The 20093-nt window shown below is 51.3% G+C and overlaps 2 protein-coding genes across 2 annotated transcripts in view; both read right to left on the reverse strand.

Annotated features, from left to right (window-relative positions):
• The window catches only part of TMEM109 (transmembrane protein 109), a 135075-nt gene that overhangs the window by 102091 nt on the left and 12891 nt on the right, over positions 1-20093 (reverse strand). The gene's annotated exons all lie outside the window — the stretch shown is intronic.
• MS4A10 (membrane spanning 4-domains A10) lies at positions 951-18391 on the reverse strand. The gene is made up of 10 exons (XM_050759217.1): positions 18296-18391; positions 17538-17635; positions 15807-15902; positions 10948-11149; positions 10371-10490; positions 9139-9195; positions 7397-7528; positions 5859-5969; positions 2971-3089; positions 951-1664 (listed from the first exon to the last, which is right to left on the reverse strand). The coding sequence occupies exons 1-10, from the start codon at positions 18389-18391 to the stop codon at positions 1583-1585; spliced, it is 1113 nt and encodes a 370-aa protein (XP_050615174.1). The 3' UTR covers positions 951-1582.

A 20093-nucleotide genomic window follows, 5' to 3' on the forward strand; every position in this document is an offset into this window, starting at 1 on the left:
GGAAGGATGTCATGGGCAGTGCAGCGATAGCTCAAGACTGGGTTCTAGCCTCATGTCCATGAAAGGTCTGCCAGGTAACTTCAGTGAGCTCCTTCTGGGCCAAGTTTCTCCATCTGTTCCATGATGGGTTTGGTGAGATGATCCTCAAAGATTCTTCCAACACCAGAGTTCAACGAGATTAGGAAGTAGAATTCTAGGTTCAAGGGCTACAGTAAACTTTTAATCTCAACTGCAGAATGCAAACCCTTCCACTTCCCTTCTATCGAGTGCAGTGAAGAGAGCGACTTTCTTTGTTTTCTAGACTTCAGTCCTTCAAGATCTAACTTTATGATTTTATTTTTTAATTTTTATTTATTTATTTTTATAGAGACAGAGTTTCACTCTTATTGCCCAGGCTGGAGTACAATGGCAAGATCTTGGCTCATTGCAACCTCTGTCTCCTGGGTTCAAGTGATTCTCCTGCCTTGGCCTCCCAAGTAGCTGGGATTACAGGCATGTGCCACCACGCCCGGCTAATTATTTTGTATTTTTAGTAGAGACGGGGTTTCACCATGTTGGCCAGGCTGGTCTCGAACTCCTGACCTCAGGTGATCCATGCACCTCTGCCTCCCAAAGTGCTGGGATTACAGGTGTGAGCCACCACGCCTGGCCTAAGTTCATGACTCTAAAACATTCATGTTTTGTGTCATTATTTGTTTAATATGTTTCCTTAAAAGGCCTCTTTTTTAAATCAATGATTTTTAGTATAGGTAGACTTATGCAAGCATCATTACAATTAATATTAGAACATTTTCATCACTCCTTCAGAAAACCCCATATCCACTATCACCGTTTTAGCTTACATATGTATATTAGAGCACTTGATACCACTACCATAAACAGAAATTCAGTATCACTTGCCATAAATGGAAGATACACATAAAAGTAAACCCAATGGGAACAAAACAGTGTTGTGGAATTCTGGCTCTATATGATTGCCTGCTGCACGCTGGGCTTGCTGTCTTGGTAAAAGGAAGGAAGAACAAGTATTAGGTGTTAAAGATACAGCTGTCCCAGGCCGGGCGTGGTGGCTCACGCCTGTAATCCCAGCACTTTGAGAAGCCGAGGCAGGTGGATCACCTGAGGTCAGGAGTTTGGGACCAGCCTGACCAATATGGTGCAACCCGTCTCTACTAAAAATATAAAAATTAGCTGGGTGTGGTGGTGGGCGCCTGTAGTCCCAGCTACTTGGGAGGCTGAGACAGGAGAATCACTTGAACCAGGGAGGCGGAGGGTACAGTGAGCTGAGATCGTGCCACTGCACTCCAGCCCGGATAACAGAGCAAGACTCCATCTCAACAAAACAAAACAAAACAAAACAAAACAAAAATCTGGGCTACCACATGTATCGAGCTGTCAACTGGGTAAGAAATGGCTTATCTGAGAGGACAGGGTTCCCAGGAGCTATGAGGGCTGACTTTGCTGTACAGACCATCGCACTAGTCTTTTGCATGTACAAATCTCATCTTCCCAGTGAAAGTGCAACTTCAGGAGAGCGGAGGCTACGCTCCAACCAAGTTGGGGCATTGTCAGGCAGTGGTCTTCAGTTCGCAGTCTGGGTCCAGATCCCAGCTCCGTCGGTGACTACCCATATGTCCGGGGAAACTTGCTGAACTTCTCTGATCCTGCATGAAATGGAGATGTTAATAGTAACAGCAGCTAGGTCACAGATTGATGGGAGGATTAAATGACATTGAGATTAAATAACATTTACTTGGCTCAGAGTCGGTGGCCCAGTAAAGATTCAAAGAGTGAGCTCTGCAAATATGTGGGGAAAGAGAGTCCGGGTGGAGGAAGGGCAAGGGTGATGGCTCAGAGGCAGGGGTGTCCCTGGGGTGCCTGTGGAACCTCAAGGAAGCCATGGTGGCTGGGGCAGAGCTAGCAAGAGGAAGGGAAGCAGTGGGTGAGACCATGGGGTTGGAGGGGAAAATTGCGTTTTATTTCACGTGTTTGTTATTTCTGGGGTTCGCCTCTGTTTATGGAAGGATACTGATTTCCCGTATCTTGCTGCTACAAAGTGCCCCTTTAAAATAATATAGAAAAAAGAACCAGTGTGGAAAAAACCCAGAATACATTGCAGCTCACAAATAAGCAAAACTCCTGAAGACTATCCTCAGATGACCAAAATTTGGAAAGTGAGGAAGGCAGGTCGCTCCCTCACATTATTTACTTAGCACAAGGAGGTCTGAAATCCCGAGGCTGAAGTTTTACTGGCAACCTCGATGTCACAACTGGGATCTTGAATTCTCCTGACCTCAGAGCTTTCAAGCTGGGAGACTCCTGGATCATGTCATCCTCCCACCCCCACTTTACAGTTGGAGACACTGAGGCCCAGGGAGGCAAAAAGATTCATGCAGAGGGTCTTGTTCAGAAGGAAGAACTGTATACAGTTTCTATGGGACTCAACTCCCAGCTGCCCTCATCCTAAATCCAGGGATTCAGATACACAGGCTCCCCCAGAGACCTCTTAGTAGGTTGAGGCAAGGGAAGCCCCTGCCTGTGCCGCTCTGGAGACCTTCCTTCCTGGCTCCCCTTATATCCTCCTGTGCATCCACCATTGATCAGAGAAGGCAGACGAGGGAGGTCAGAGGGCATGGGGAGCACCTGGGGTCTGCAGGCCCAGGAGTTTGCTCTGGAGGCTGGCAAGGAGGGTGATGGGTCCTGGTTGTGCCCAGGTTAGGCTGAGGTAGCTCTGGTCAACCAAGTCAGGTGCTGAGATGTTCCTGGGGCCCCTGGGAGTTCCTCCAGTGCCTAAGTATATAGGACCATTGCTGCCTGGGCTACCACTCCCAGGCCAGGCAGTTCTAGCTGCAGCACTGTTAGCCCCTTGCCCGTCACAGCTCCCTTGGGAACTGGTTTCTCTCCATGCCAGGGAGAAGGGGCCACGTGTGGGTTCTGAAGGTCTGGGGAGCCGGGGCCAAACCTCTTCACCTCTGAGGCTGCTTGTGTTGTGTGTCCTGTTGAATCACACTCTGGTAGGATGGCGGGGGCTCCACCGGCAGGCTTGTGAGATGCAATGGTGGGTTCGGAACAAGGCATGCGTCGTCATTCTGCAAAAGAAAAGTCACCGTCCCTGCTGCTCACAGCTGTGGAGCGACTGGCTGCTTCCGAAACACTTCTCTGCTAGTTCACTTCTGAAGACTCAAGTTCTCCATGAAAATGAGGAAAGTGAGGCTTGAGAGAGGAAGCGACTTCCATAGACCAACGTGTGACTCCCTCCACTCTCCTTGTTCTTGAAAAGGGAGAAGGGGAGGCCCACATGGGAGTCAGTGGATGGGGCCCTGGTTCCTGTCCCGCTACCAGTGTCCTGGTGACCAGGGACAAGTCACTCACCCTGTTGGGCTTCCTAAGGGGGGCGGGGCCAGGTAATGGCCCAAGTCCCTTCTAGCCAGGATACACTCTAGGGGCAGGTCTGATGCCAACAGTGTCCACCAGTGATTGCTGCCACGCCTCCATCCCCGATTCGTGGTGAGGGTGGCACCAATTCAGTGTTGGAGAGCCTGTCCCTGGCACCATCCTTACTGATGGGGAGGGCACAGGGACCACTGGGAGACTAGCATGGCTGCTTACTGGCTTGAGACCATGGGAAGTCACTTAACTTTTCTAAGCTTCATTTTTTCCTCTTTAAAATGGAAAAGCAGAACCTACCTCCCAGAATGGCTGTGAGAGTCAAGGAGGTCTCAGCCAGAAGCACAGCCCACAAAAGATGTCCATGTTCTAATCTCTGGTCACGTGGCAGAGAGGAATTAAGGCTGCAGATGGAATTAAGGTTTCCAATTGGCCTTGAGATGGGGAGATTCTCCTAGATTCTTCCAGTATGATGACAAGGGTCTTTAAAGGTAGAAGAGGGAGACAGGGTTATTGGAGGGTGTTGTGATGCTGGCTTTGAAGGTGGAAGAAGGGGCCCAAGCCAAGGAATGCAGGCAGCCTCTAGAAGCTGGAAAAGACAAGGAAAGAGATTCTTTTCGATGCCCCCGGAAGGGATGCAGTCCTGGTGACACACCTTGATTTGAGCCCTTGAGACTCATTTCAGACTGCTGACCTCCAGAACTGTAGGATAATATAGGTGCCATTTTAAGCCACCAAATTTGTGACAATTTACTACAACATCAATAGAAAATGAATACAGCCACCGGCAGCACTAGCATGGTGCCTGGAACACAGCAAAGGTCAATAAATAGGAACAATTACGGCTCATAGCTACAGCTAGGTGTGGGGCCTCAGTTTTCCCTATCCTTAAAAGTGGGGTTGGCCTCAGTGACTCAAGGCCACCATCTGGCTTTCTGATGTCTTAATGAGAAGACTTCCTGTCAGGCAGCCAGGAATTCACAAAGACAACTTCTCTGCTTGATGTAAATGAAACTCAGAGGCCATCAACTTATATATGCGTTACGTGAACACTCGGTGTGTGATGAGGTCACTAACACGAAAATCAGCGTCCAACTTGCAGAATTATGGGGGATTTGGCACTTTCAAAAATAGTGTTCTACAGTTGAGATTGTAATATGATCTTTTTTTTTCTTTAAAGAAATGAACCTTGGAGATCACTTCTGGTCAGGGTCTTTATTTTTTATTTATTGATTTCTTTTATAAAATATCCTTACCCTGAACTGCTGAGGATCTTTGGGGTGAGGAGAGACTTGCCTTCTATTTTAAAATATATCTAGCCCCAGTCGGCCGTTCTGCCTTCCCCGTGGGTAGATGAGGGCGAGACTGTGGGTTAGACATAGCTCAGGCTGAGTCCTGGATTTCCTGATTGGCTGCTTCGCCTTGGGAAGTGATGTGACCGCTCTGAACCTCAGCTTGCTAGTCTGTAGTATGGGGATTTAAGTACCTCAAAGCGTTGTTGAGGGCTGGGCACAATGGGTCATGCCCATAATCCCAGAACTTTGGGAGGCCAAGGCTGGCAGATCACTTGAGGTCAGGAGTTTGAGACCAGCCTGGCCAACATGGCAAAACCTCATCCATACTTAAAAAAATACAAAAATTAGCCAGATGTGGTGGCACGTGCCTGTAGTCCCAGCTACTTGGGAGGCTGCGGTGGGAGAATTGCTTGAACCTGGGAGGTGGAGGTTGCAATGGACTGAGATCTTGCCACTGTACTCCAGCCTGGGCAACAGAGTGAGACTCAGTCTCAAAATAAAAAGGGTTGTTGAGAAGATAAAGTTAAATACAGCTATATTTATCTGTATATCTGCACGTCTATATCCATCCATCCATCATCCATCCATCCATCCATCCATCCATCCATCCATCCATCCATCCATTGATGGATGCATTGATTGATGCATCAATATAGTGCTTAACAGAGTCCCTGGAATTCCTTAAATGCTCAATCTTTGATGACTGTCTCTCACTTGTTTCCACCACAGCCAAACTCCACACACACTGTAGCTTCCCTAGGCCTTCTCTGTCCTGTCTCCAAGCCAGTGCTCGTGCTGTCGTTGCTCTGCTGAAAGTCCCTTTTCCATTTATGCCTGTGGGTCTGAACCCTGCCCAGTCACCACAGGCCTCTGTGATGCAATTTCCCCAGGGCCTTCAGAGCTGGTAGCACAGTAGCCTGTTGTTCTGGGCACCCACGGAGTTTCCTCTCAGGCAGCCTCACCTTCTTCTCCTTGGATTGGCCTCCTCTCTTGCCCCCATGCCTTGGCTCCCCTACCAGACTGTGGGCTGTCACTTAATGAATGTTCAGCAAAGTGAGGAATGAACGAAACACGTTCCTCTTGTAACCTTCACATTTCTTTCCTTTCTGAGCCCTCTGCTGCCTCGTGCCCCCATTTTTTTTTTGGTCTTCCTGGGAAGACAAACCCTTGTCTTACCTTTGCAGATGGACGGTCCCCTCTCCAGGCTGTGACAGCTACGGGCACTGGCAGGAAGAGCTCCAGGACCGTGAAGCAGAGCAAGGCCAGCTCCAGCCTCTGGATGTGGACCTGAGAGGGGAGAGGGATGGAAGGCAGGGCGAGACCTTTCTGGGTGTCTGCACCCATTACGTGGGCTTAGCCCGGCAGGGGTCAGATCCACAGCAGAAGGCAGTTGGGGCTTCAGCTCGCAGGTGTGCGTGGGGAGGGCAGGGTGGGTCTCTGTGGGATGGGGAGTGGGTCTGTCTTGGTCACTGCCCTACACTCAATGCCTGGCACTTATAGGTCTTTGGTGAGCATTGGCCTGATGTTTGACGGCTAGAGAATCTCATGGGTCCCTGGTAAGACTGAAAGTAGCCTTAGGGTCATCTGATCTAAGCCTACTTGACAGATGGGGATACCTAGTCCCAGAGTGAGGGAGCATATTTTACAGCAGGGGAGGGGAAGAGCTGTGCAGCTGAGAGACATCTAGTATCACATGCATTTGACGGGGAAGCATATGTATGTGTGTGTGTGTGCACGCACATGTGTGTCCGTGCATGCTCACACTTGCGTGTGATGTGCATGTGTATGCACGTGTGTGTATGTGCTGGGAGGAGATAAGGAATAGCAAACCACTATGGTCAGAACACTTGTGGGTGCGGTGGCTCAGGCCTGTAATCCCAGCACTTTGGGAAGCTGAGGAGGGAGGATCACTTGAGGTCAGGAGTTCGAGACCAGCCTGGCCAACATAGTGAAACCCCGTCTCTACTAAAAATACAAAAATTAGCTGGGTGTGGTGGTGGACGCCTGTAATCCCAGCTACTCGGGAGGCTGAGGCAGAAGAATCACTTGAATCAGGGAGGTGGAGGTTATAGTGAGCCGAGATCACACCACTGCTCTCCACCCTGTATGATAAGAGTGAGACTCTGTCTCTAAATAAATAAATAAATAAATAAATAATTCTTGGAGCCTGACCCAGAGGCACCCAGCAGTCTGCCTTCTGCTTCAGAGGCAGCAGTGGCATGGTGAAAAGAGCACCAGGCTTGGAGTCCGAGACCCACTAACCTAGCCTCTCTGGACCTCAGTGTTCACTCCCAGAAGTTGAGGGTAACAAAGTGGACTTGGCCAGCTTTGCAAGGCTGCTGGGAGGCTCCTGGATCACAGGGGCCACCAGGGACACCATGCTTAGAGCCCTGGCTGGGAAATCAGCAGTTTCAGGCTGTGGTCCTGGATTTGCGGCCAAGTTGCTGCTTGACCTCAGGCAGGCTCCTCCCCGTCTCTGGCCCCATTTCCCCATCTATAAAAGTGGACTTAGATTCAGTGATGCTGATCAGGGGCAGCCCAGCACCCCCCTTTCCACCACACCTTGGGAGGGACAGAGATGGGTTGGCCAAGGGCTCAGCGGCCCACACCTGGGCTCCAGAAGAGGCTTTCTGTGAGCTAGAAACCTCCTGTTGGCCAAACCCAAGGCAGCACCTTCACTGAAGTCAGAGGACGCTCTAGGCCTGGGTACTCACCGTGGAGTTGGGGTACATTCTCCAGATCGGGGACTCAAATGGGCTCTCCAGAAAGAGATCCTTGGTGATGACGGAGAGGCCAGACAGCACACAAAAGAGGCTGATGAGGTTTGCCATGAGGCACAACATCTTCTATAGGTGAAAAATAAAGGTAACAGCTGTCCAAAGGGTGGAGACCTGGGGCTAGGTCCTCCCCTGATGCTTGCCAGTAGTTTCCTCTGTAGCCTCAGGGGAGACTCTGCCTGTCACTGGCCCCTCAGCCCCTCACACAGGAGCTGAGCCACTGACCACTGAGGAGGGCCCAGCTGGCCCTCGTCTTCTGTGGGACAAATCGGGAGAACCTGAGAGCTGCCTTCAGATCCAAGAGCTTTGCAATAAAGGATGCCCCATTGCCTTCTCCCGCTCAAAGCCAGCCCCGACCATCCTACATCAGCTATGCCAAGTGTCAGGGATTCGACAAACAAGTGACCCCTCATCCAGCCCCTTCCCCACCAGAAAGGGCAGGAGGAGCTCTGAAAGTGCCCTATCCTCACATATCCCAGTGCCAGCCCCTTTTCTCTGCCCACCTGCCATTGTCCCTGAAATGCCTGTATTCATCGTCCTCTCCAGTTAAGCATCATTCCAAGAGCCTCTTGCCAAGTGCAAACCTTCCTAGTGAGGAAAGACTATGCACGTGTGGAATCTGTAGCCTTTCATACTGGAATGGGTTTCTTTACAGTAGGAGTGTCCTTATGCACAGGTATACAAAGCAGGAGGCCTGTGGTTCTAAAAGGGGCTCAGCCCAGGAGGGTGAGGTCTGGGGAATGGGCACGTCTTTGTCAAGCGTCTCCTGCCTCTGCTGGGTAAACTGAACAACCATCGTTCTATTCTCTGTGCCCTCTGAGAAAGCAGGAAGCAACCACAGCCTAGCCAGGCTGAGGGACACAAATAGGGAAAGACCTGGCTCGGGCTTCGGGGGCAGAAGGAGGGGCGGTGGGAAGACCTGGGTGTGGGCTGTGATTTGCAGGGATGTTCCTTCCATCATCCATCCACCTCCACCCATCCAGTCTTGTGCTAGGTGTCTACTCTGTGCCTACTTGGGCCACCTTGGGCTACCAAGATGCTCAGACACATTCTGCCCACACAGAACTTAGTGTATGGCAGAGACAGGTAAGTCCACAGAGTGTGCGAGCACGGAAGGCAGCCATGGAGGTCAGAGAAGACCTCCGGCAGGACAAGACATACAGATTGTCTTGAGTGGTCCGGAGTAAGTCAAACACGGGAGCCATGTGTGCAGGGGAGAGGGCAAAGTGTTTGGGCAGTGGCCAGCACAGGCAGAACAGGGAGGACCACAGTTCCATCTGCCTGGCTCTTAGAGAGGAGAAGTAGATGCAAATCCAGCTGGAGGCTAGGGCTTGCAGGCTATGTGGTGATTAATGTTAAAACTCAGGAGATTTGAGAGGAAGAAAAGTTATGTCCTAGACGGACGGATCAGGGTGCCTGGGAGCCATTTCCTTCTCTGCCTCACTGCACTGGAAAGAGAGAAGCTTCAGATCGTGCTTCCTTTCCTCCCACAGCCAAATCTGTCGGCCTGTCTGCATCTGGACCCTTCTGCTTGGACATCCTCTGTTGTCCTGAAGGCAAGAGCCTGCTCTTAGCAAGTCCTGGAGAAGTACCCTCACAATCACCCCTACACACAGATGCCCTTAACAAAGTTCCCCCATGCTCGGATGGAAGAGAATGATCTCAGTGCACCCACTCACCAGGTAAGTTTTAGAAAAGTTCTTCATTGTTATCGCCAAGATCCCTGAAATGAGAAACTGCAGGACAGATTTGAAAGTCAAAGGAGAGAAGCCGGGGTTCCTCAAAACCCACAAATTCCCACCCTACCCCTATTCTCCAAGAAAATCAACCCTTGGCAGCCAGTGGGGTGGAGAATACTATTCCTCCGGCAAAGTGAGCTCCTCTTGCCTGCCATGTGGCCCATCCCAGGCGCTGCCCCACCTCACATCTTCCAATGTGCATAAACCGCCGTACCTGCTCCTGTCTCTACACCTTGGACCAAGCTGTGCCCTGCACTTAGAACTCCCTCTTAGCCCCTCCTGCTTCCCTCATTTTACAAACCCAAACTGTCCCTCTGGGATCAGTGGCACTATCCCCTCTACCCCGACCCCTTTCTCTTTTCCTGAATCTTGCAGTTTGGAGGATATGAGTTCTTGCTTCCAAGGTCTCTGGGAGCACCTCTGCAATCTTTCTTTCCAATGTTCACTGATCACCTACTATGGGCTAGTCCCTGGGAGCACAGGGTGAGTAAACACTGCATGTGTAGAAAGTTCTATCCCTGTGCAGTGAAAGCCCCATCCTGTGGGCAGTGGGCACAGGGGACTGATGTGAAAGGTGGATTGGGATACTTGCCCAAGACAGTGCCGTGGAGCTTGGACTTAGCACATAGGCAGGACTCCACCTGGGAGTCAGGAATGGGGTGGGCTCTCTGGAGACCTGAAGGAATGTAGAGCTTCCGGGAAATGGTACATGCACTGGTCCAGTGTCATCTCCCATTCTGGCTGATGGCCTTGGGAGGACAGGAGCCACACCTTACACCCTGTGTGTTTTTGTAGCCCAACCCCAACAGGGCACCTGTAGCTGGATCCAGGGGCAGCCTGGCTGCTCAGAAGGCCGGGGAAGAATGAAGCTGTCCCTGGGTCCTGCTCACCCTCCTCTTTGCCAAATGCACATATTCAATTATAGGAGAGTGGATAGCCTCCAAATGCTCTCTTGGGACTCAGAATTGACAGGGCCTTCCTGGAAGGAGCTATTTCCATGGTGACTGAGATAAGAGAAGCAGAGATAGGAACACTGGAGAAAGGGCCTGGTTTCTGCCGCACTTCTATTAGCTGTCTCTGTCCCATCTTGCATCCTGTCCCCAATGCCAGGGCCTCCTGCAGGCCTGCCTTGCAGACTCCCATACCCGGTCTGTGTTTTGCCTTCTACTCACAGAGGCAGCCCCCCAGAATGGATACCAAGACTTCAGCACCACCAGGTGAAGGCTCTTGACTGTAGAGGCCAGGTAGCCCCCAAAGACCAGGTGCAGCAGAGCGATGGTGATGTGGAAGGCCTGGGTAGGGAAGAAAGAATGGCTGGGGTGAGGGCATCAGTGGCTGGCTCTAATTGAGGCCACTGGTGCCCTGGACCTACTGGCTGTGCTGAGTCCCTTCCATCCTCTTAGGGATCCCAGAGCCCAGGCTCTCTAAGAAGGACCACTCCCCAGGATTTCCTGCAGAAAGAGCTGAAGCTGCCAAGGGCCCCATGGGTGGGAGCTGTGTATCCTGGAGCTGGCAGCCTTCTCCTGCCATTCTCCCCAGGACGGGGCCCTGTCCGAACCTCACAAGGCAGTATAGGTGTGGGCAGATTCTCTCCAATCCTCAAGGCCTTTTCCAGCTCAGATGAATGTTCAGCAGGAAAGCTGGAGCCTTTCTCTTTTCCATTTCTCCTCTTGGCGTCCCCCAGCATCCTCCTCATATCCCCCTCTCCTCTTCCTCCCACTGCTGGGACCCTGGGAAGTGGATGCTCACCCCCAGCTCCTTGAGAAGGCTGCTCCTCTTCTGGGACTTCTTGTGCCGACGAGCCAGGAGCTTGGGCTGGGTCGTGCTCTGGGGTGGACTTGTCTGCCAGGGCTGGACTGGGCTGAGGACTTGCCGTGACGGGAGCCCCCTAGCACAATGGCTGGGAATAACTGTGGCTTCTGCTTTAATTGACGCTGGTTGGGGGTCCTGGCTGCAGGACAGGGAGAAAGGCCATCAGAACCCATCTCATTTTTGAGGCTTGTGGCTGGGTGAGCCTCTGCCAATCACCTCTGCTTACAGGATTGGATCTTTCCAGAACTGTGATTGCCCTGTCCAGCAATCCCTGGTCTTGATTTGACCTGGAATAATCTGGCCCCTGAGGATGGGAGTAATTGCTGCTTACAGCCTTTCTGGGGTTGCAGAGACACAGTTCCTTTTGGGGCAGTAAAACAAGGACCAGGCAAACTTCACAACCAGTGGAAGACCACAGCTCACCCAAAGTGGCCAGACTGCAGTTTGGAAGAGTTGGGAGGTGCGGGAGGTGCGGGTTGATGGAGGGGCTTTGTAAACAGTCTCCATCCACTGGTCCAAGATGAGTGACTGAAGGCAGGTGGGAAATAATTGTCCTACCTCCTGTGGTAGTACCCATGCCTCCTGGAGAGAAGGGAAGAAAATGTCTTCCACCAAGGACTTTTTATGAGCCAACACTGAGTCAGGAAGTCCATAATTAGCGAAGCTAGCATTTACAAATACTTTCCCTGCTCCAGGCACTGAGATAAACCTTCTACATGCTTTACCTGATTTTGTCCTCATTCCAACCCTATGAGGTAAATACTGTCCTCACTCTCATTTTGCAGATGAGGCTCAGAAAGGTTAAGCCACTTGCCCATGGTCACACAGCCAATAAGTGACTTGGACTTGAAGCATGGCAGGCTGGCTCCAGAGCCTGGGGCTTAAGTCCTTCATGCACTGTTGGCTCAACAATTGAAAATGAAGGTTCTGGATGTTCTCATGGGCATGAAAGGAGTTGGAAAAAAACTTAGAAGGGTGCTGGACACACGACCTGCAGACAGAGCCCGGTATTGTGTATACTGACGCCGCGGGATGCACGAGGGCTTGGGGGCTGCCTGGGGACTTGGTGAGAAAATCCAGTGTAGCCTTTCTGTCCCAGAAAGTGGAGAGCTGGGCAGGGAAGAAAGGGAGCTGGCTTGTGGGGACTGAGGTCGGAGATGGTTTCTCCATGGGGATGGGGCTAATGAACAAATCCTTGAGAGAGAGTGGGCTGGTCTCAGACTCTCTCCTGGATGAATGAAAAGGGAGGGGCATTCCTCTCACTTTTAAGTCTGACTTGTGGATCCAGGAAGTTCCGTTGAGTATCCACATTTTCCACAGGGGTGCAGGGAAAGAACCTCGGGAAGTCTGGAGGGACAAATAGCCCAGGTGACTATATCCTGGATTGGGTAGAGGGGAAAGGAAAGGACATTACCAAGAGCCAAAGAGCCAGATGGGGCCTCACTGTTGGGTGAGCACTGTTTGCCGGGCGCTGTGCCAGGCGGCAGTTTTGCCGGGCAACCTCCCTTAATACTCAGGAAGTCAGCACCACTGCACAGAAGAGGAAACCAAGGTTCAGAGAGGTTGCCTGCCTTGGCCATGGTCACACAGTGAGGAAGTGCCTGGAATTGGAACCACGCGTGGTCTTACTCCATCACCAGTGCTCTGGGCCTGGGCTGCTGGGTGGGACCCCCTGATCGGTATCTCCATGGGCCTGCAGTGACAACCCCTGATTTAGTGGGGCGAGTGGGCAGAGGGTCTCCCTCTTTCATGGGCTTCAGAAGCTGAGCTCATAGACACAGTGCTGCATGACTCTCTTCATGACTCTGCCCAGCTATGCTTGGGAACTGTCCCTCTCTCAGCTCCCAAGCCTTCAGGAGTCCTTCTGACACAGCTGGCTGGACTAAGGGATGTATCTGGTGGCAGAGGCCTGAACCAGATTAGCCACCGGCTTCACTTAGACTCTGCATACCTGGGAGGACAATCCCTGGACCCAGGCCTGGACTCCACTGCAAAGAACAGGAGAAGAGAGGCTTCTTAGTAGGGCTGCCTCAGATGGAACTGGTTGTCCACGGGGAGAGTGAGTGCCTGGGCACTGGAGCTGCACCTCCACCTAGACATTCACTTGTGAGAGCTGTGGCAGCAGGAATGGGTCAAATATCCACTAGGGTGTTGGATTCAAGAATCCAGAATAACCTTCCTCAAAGTATATTCCATGGAACATTGGTCCTGATGGATCTGCAGTCCAAGGGTTCCATGGTCAAATAAGTTTGGGAAACCATGGATATCCTCTTCACCCTTTTTCTCATATGAAAGGTGCTGAGATTTTCTACAAGTGGCACACCCTGTCTTAGTATTAAGGGCATTTCCCAAACTTAATTGGCCATAGAATCTTTTTATTTATTTATTTATTTATTATTTGTTATTTTTACTTTTGAGATGGAGTTTCACCCAGGCTGGAGGGCAGTGGTGTAATCTTGGCTTACCGCAATCTCCGCCTCCCGGGTTCAAGTGATTCTCCTGCCTCAGCCTCCCGAGTAACTGGGATTACAGGCGTGTGCCACCACATCCAGCTAATTTTGTATTTTTAATAGAGACGGGGTTTCTCCACGTTGGTCAGGCTGGTCTCAAACTCCCGACTGCAGGTGATCTGCCTGTCTTGGCCTCCCAAAGTGCTGGGATTACAGGCGTGAGCCACTGCACTCGGCTGGCCATAGAATCTTTTTTTCTCATAGTCTGGTGGTTCTATGCAATTGGTATTCTATGGGGTCTGCTTTTGGGCAAAGTGGCCTTGAAGGTTTGAATTTCTGGTCCTGGGCTCTGGTTTTTGGCCTTTTCTCCGCTTGTGATTTGCTCGTGTGCGTATCACAGTGGGAATGGAAATTGAGTGATGGTCTCTAGGGTCCCTTCCAACTTTAATGTAATGCTTGTCTCATGGAATAGGGAGCTGCTACAAGGAATTTTATACAACCAGGAGAGGAAGGAGTTGCAGAGGGCAGACCTTAGTCATCATGGGGAAAAGTTTGTTCTGACTCTCTTGTCTGCTTTTTCAAGACAAAGCATGAACTCTGATTCCTTAGAACACTTATTCCCTGCTGTCCCGGCCCACCTCCAGGACCTGTGCAGGGCTGCTAGGAGGTGACAGTGTGCTGACAGATGAGGGCAGGCAGCAGGCTGCTTGGGGGCATGGAAGAACTTTTTTAGCCTTGCCCTGCCCCCCGCCAGTGCCCTCAGCCAGCTCAGGACAATGCTGTGCACGGGGCCACACGATGCCTTGGTCCCGTATGTATTCTCGTTGTTCCTTCAGTTCTGGGAGGGGAGGTAGGACAGGGACAGAGCTGGGTAGGACCCTCCAGAAGCCCCCAGCAGAGCAGCAGAGTGGGCCCGGCCATGAGCCCTGGACGTTGTCGGCCAGAACGGGTGCCCTGTGCAAAGTCCTGGCTCTGCTCCCCGGAGCTTTGACCGTGGGCAGGTTGTTTACACCTCAGCATCTGAGTCTTCCCTCACCTTCTCATGGGGAGGGCCACTGCCTGTCCCTGGGGGGTAGGTGGTAGGGAGTAGCTGAAACAATGCTTGCAACAGACAGGGCCTGGCATATAGCAATCAATGTCAGCCACAGTCGCCACTGGCCTGTTGTGTGTCTAGAATCCCACCAGCAAGCCTCCACCTTGTCCTCGTCGGGTTCTCGGTTAAGACACGATACACCCCGTCCCTGTCATCTGGGGTGGTGAGTTTATTGCCTCCATCCCCATCCTGCTTACAGAGGGAGAGAGCCATGAGGGCTCGGGGGCCCTGGGGTGGGGGCACGGGGTCATGAGGGAAGAAAGGCGCTGAGTGTGTTGAGCTGGTGATCCGAGATCCAGCACTGTCATTCATGGATTTGTTCATGGAGTTTCTACACCGGACGCTGCAGGGACCGAGGCAGGAGTGAGTAAGATGTGTCCATGGGAGGTGAGCACGCAGAGGAAACGTGGCACGAATAATGTGACCCTCATCAGACTGTGCAGTGGAGCCCTAGAGGACAGAGAGAGCCTCTCAGGGGGGGTGTGTGTGCGTGCGTGCGTGGGTGTGTGTGTGTGCGCGTGCATGTGTGTGCATGTGTGTGCATGCATGTTAAGGACAGAAAGGCAGGAACTGAGAGGTGCTGAGTGACAGGCAGGCTGGTGTTGGGGAGTGGGGTCCCTTAGAGGATCAGTTTTTCAGTGAATGCCGGTTAGAAAACCTCCTATGACCGTACTGAACCAGCCTCCTCCTGGTGCTTCCAGACAGTGTGCCTGGTGTAAACAGAGTTCACCCCCAAGCAGCTGGAAGACCTGCAGGAAACGGAGGCCTCCGTCCAAGGATGGGGTCAAGAATCTGGATTCTAGTCCTGGCCCTTTGTGGCCCTCGATAAGTCCCTTCTCCTCTCTGGGCCTCTGTTTTCTTGAACTAGTCCCTCTGTGTGTATGCATTTCCAGACTGCAAGAGAAGTGTCTGGGGCTCCTCTAGCTCTAAGGGTCAGTGACTGGCAGCAGGATGGGGCTCCCCGGGGGAGAGGCCGATGGTGTCCGCTACTTCCCAGATCCACTCTGCTGGGAGGACCATCCATTCTCCAGCTGCTATAATTGTTTATTGCTAAAGGCTCACATCCGCTCTCTTCTGGGAGTTTAAATTACACCGCCCCAACCTTACAGCTAACAACTGACTGGCTAAGGGTATAAGAGGCCGGTCCCCTGGCTTTAAAGTGGGACCAGGTCCGTATACCTGAGCAACCCCCCAACTCCACATGGAGACACAACATCACTCCCCTCTGTTCCTGCCATTGGGGGACCACTCACCCCAGGGCCTGGGACCGCAGCTCTGAGCTTTCAGCTGTGCTTTGCCCTCTGGTGTTGCCGGAGCTCCCCAGAGACAGCGCTGGGAAATCAGCACATCTTTACAACGTTAGACTTTGGATCTTCTCCATCCTGGACCCACCCCCTGCTTCATGGCCCAGTTGCACGGAAGCTGTCAAAGTCTTTCCTCCTCACCCAAGCCCCGGCAGGTGAAAATCTTAGTGCCGTTCTTTATGTCTGTCCTCGACAGTTGCAAATATCCTTTGGCAAGGGAAATGTTGATAATTTAATCTGTTTTCAGAGCAGGACTGATGGAGTGAAGGTGGTTGTAATCTCCTTAGATCCTGGGAGTAGAGTAAGAAGTTGAACCTTTTGAAAGAATTCTTTTAATTTTGGAAAATTTCAAGCACTCACAAAAGTAGAGAGAATGGTCCCATGACCCCCGGTGCCCATCCCCAAGCTAGAGCCCCCATCAGCAGCTCTTGGCCAATCTTATTCTCCCCCAAAAGTAAGCAAAACTCAGACATCTTCCCATTTTATTTATAAGCATTTTCATATTTATCTCTAAAAGATATGGACTCTTTAAAAAAAACTGTGACCACATGATCAGAACGAAAAAATTAAAACTGAGTCCTGGTACTCACCGAGGCCTATTTACGCTCAGAGTTTAACCCTGCAGCCCCACAGAGCTCTGCTGAACATTTGAAAACTAGTCTTTTAAAGGGCTGGGTGGTGGCTCATGCCTGCAATCCCAGCTCTTTGGGAAACCAAAGTGGGAGGATCACTTGAGCCCAGCAGCTCAAGACCAGCCTGGGCAACATAGCGAGACCTCATCTCTACAAAAATTAAAAAATTAAAAAATGAGCCAGGTGTCTTGGTCCATGTCTATAGTCCCAGCTGCTCGGGAGGCTGAGGTGGGAGCATCTCTTGAGTCCAGTGAGCTGTGGTCACACCACTGCGCCTCAGTCTGGGTGATGCTGTGTGACCCTGTCTCAAAAAGGAAAAAAAGAAACTACTTTTGTAGAGCAGTGACCCCCAACCTTTCTGGCACCAAGGACCCATTTCGTGCAAGACAATTTGTCCATGGGCCGGGATGGGGGTGGGGGATGGTTTTGGGATGAAATTAGTTCACCTCAGATCTCAGGCATTCGATTCTCATGAGTGCACCGCCTAGATCCCTCACATGTGCAATTCACAATAGGGTCCGCTCCGCTATGAGAATCTATTGCTGCGGCTGATCTGACAGGAGGCGGAGCTCAGGCGGCAGGTAATGCTCGCCTGCTGCCCCTCACCTTCTGCTGTCAGGCCCAGTTCCTAACAGGCCACAGACTGGTATAGATCCATGGCCTGGGGGTTGGGGACCTCTGTTGTGGGGCACAAGTTTAACCGTAGGAGTCAGAAAAACCTGTTCTTATCTAGTTTTTATACTTACTGAGTATCAAATCACTAGTCAGAGCTCCAATTTCTGATCATCTCACAAATGTCTTGTTACTTTTGATTTGTTCAAATCAGGATCTAGGATCCAGGCATGGCCCACAAATCGCATTGGGCAGAACCAGTTGCCACATCTTGTGCCCTGATCTTTCCATGAGCACAGTGCCGCTCTGGGAAGCGTGCAGGTCTTCCGTGAGGCTGTTCTGGTGGAGGAGGTGTGGAGTGGGCTCCAGTGAGCCCCAGATCCAGAGACCCCCAGATCTCGTGACCCTAGATCCCTCAACCCCCAGATCCAGTTACTCCCAGATCCAGTGACCCCCAGATCCCGTGACCCCAAGATCCAGCGACTCCCAGATCCAGTGACCCCCAGATCCAGCAATCCTCAGATCCAGCAACTCCTAGATCCCACAACTCCCACATCCAGTGACCCACAGATCCAGCAACCCCCAGATTCAGTGACCCCCCAGATCCTTGGACTCTTCCTTTTCCATCTGGTTTCTCTCTCCACATTGCTATGCTGAGGGTGGACAGGGAAGCGCGAGGCAGAGCCAAGTGGCTGTGCAGATCATCCCTGATGCTGGGACTTACTGACTTGGACTTGCTGAGCACAGCATAGCACTTCAGAGCTGACTCTGCATCTGGGATGCCTGAGTTCCAATCTTGATTCTGCCACTTAATAGTTGTGTGACCTTGGGCAAGTTATTTGACCTCAGTGGAGCTCAGTTTTTCCCCTCTGTGAAATGGGCATAATAATACTCATAAACTTACTGGAGGGTAAATGAGTTAGAATATGTTAAATGCTTAAAAGCAGTGCCTCACATGTGTCAGTGGCCTTGCCTAATTATTTTAGTTGCTGTGTGCTTTCAGGGTCGCTCGTGCTCAGCTGTCATGCATGTTCCATGTGGTATAGACTTCGATGTCACACACACAATCAGGCGAGAGGCCACTCGCCCCTCTCGTTGCTGCTGGACTATGCAGACTTCTCCTGAGGGTGAGGGGCCAGGCTGAGCAGGAGCTGGTAGCTTTGAGAAAGACCCATTTCTTCTGAAGGCACTCACCTGCCCACTGTAATGCTGAGACACGTGAGGCCAATAATCACTGTCATTGGTTGCCTTGCACCCATTCATCACCCACGACTTTAGCTTCTCAGACATGGGGTGAGTGTTTTCCCAGGACCAGTGCTTTTTTGCTGAGTTTAAGAAGACAGCCCCGATACCCTTGTTCATTAACTGACCCATTAATTGATAGAACAGCTAATGAGCACTTACTTGGGCCAGGTACCGTGCGACATGCTGGGGATTCAGGAGTGGGCAAAAGGCTGCCCCTGGCCTTGAGGAGCTCGGATTTGTGGTAGTCAGAACAATGGCACCTCAACAATGTCCACATCCCTAGAATCTGTGAATATGTTACCTTATGCAGTGAAAAGGGCTTTGCAGATGTGATTAAGTCAAAGTTGTTGGTAGGGAGAGATTACTCAGCGCGCCCAATGTGTTCCCAAGTGGGAAGCAAGAGGGTCAGAGTTAGTGGGAGAGCTTGGCAGGTGGAGGCCAAGGTCCCAAGCCAAGCAAGGCAGGTGGCCTCTAGAAGCTGGAAAAGGCAAGGAAATGGGATCTGCCTGGAGCCTCCAGAAGGAACTCAGCCCTGCTGACACCTGGATTTTAGGACCTCTGACCTCAGAACTGTCTAATCATAAGTCAGTGTTATGTTAAGCCACTAAGTTCATGGTAATTTGTTACAACAGCACTAGGGAATGAATATGAAGTCCATTGAATAAGATGAACAGGGAGACATGTAACTGTGCTGTGGATGGGTGAGTGATGTGATACTGAGATGTGCGTGTGGTGAGAGCCTGGAGGAGGTCCCCTAATCTAGAAGGGGTTGGGGAGATGAGGCCAGATAAGGCTTCTTGGAGGAAGTGGTATCTAAATGAAGGTCTGAAGTGGGGTTGGGAGCTAAACAGGACAAATAGGAGGGTGGGAAGCAGGCAGAGAGCAGCCTTCCAGGCAGATGGAGCTCACAGAGGCTCCGGATGTCTCTGGATCAAGTGTAAGAGGAGGGTGAGGAGGGATGGGGCGGGAGAGGTGAGCTGCTCATCTCCAGGGCTTTGTAAGCGTTGCTAAAGCATTTGGACTTTAGCCCAAGGGCAAAGGAGAGCCTGAATAAGTTTAGGCAGAACAGTAACATGATGACTTTGTACTTTAGAAAAATCCCTCTGGCTGTCATCTAGTCAAGAGATGCATGGGGCAGGCTCAGAGCTGGGGACGTGGCAGGAGGCTGACGCCGGATGCAGGTGAGGGGTGGCGTGGTTCAAAGGAGGAGGATGAGGACAGCGGACTCAGTTGAGAAACCAGAGCAAGGAGAATAAGTGGAGGATGATTCTGTGTGACTTAGAGAGGGTGGAAACCAAGAATGATGCTTGGGTTCAGTCTTGGGTGGCCCAAAGTCTATATGGGCATCAATTGACCTCAGGAACACAGGAGGGGAAATGGCTTGAGTTGGAAGAGAAGATGTAAATTCCTTTTTGGTGAGACAAGGAAGTAGATGCTGAGGCTGTCTCAGTAAAAGAGATCTGGGTGGAAGATAGTGATTTGAAAACTGTCAGGATGGTGGTAGATGGCAAATGTGAGCTCTGTGAAAACGGGGCTCTTGGTTAATGTCTGGTGTCTCCAGAGCTTACACAGCACACACACAATCAACACTTGCTGAATAAAAGATTAAATGAACCTGAAGTGGTGGATGAGATCGTGTAGATAGTACGTAGTGTACGTGGAGGAAAGTCTATGGGTAGGCAATATTTAAGAAATGGAGAGAGCTATTATTAAAACAAGGATTTTTAAAAGTCCATTGATTTTGGTG

This window comes from Macaca thibetana, chromosome 14, assembly GCF_024542745.1.
Source record: "Macaca thibetana thibetana isolate TM-01 chromosome 14, ASM2454274v1, whole genome shotgun sequence".
Classification (NCBI taxonomy): Eukaryota; Metazoa; Chordata; class Mammalia; order Primates; family Cercopithecidae; genus Macaca; species Macaca thibetana.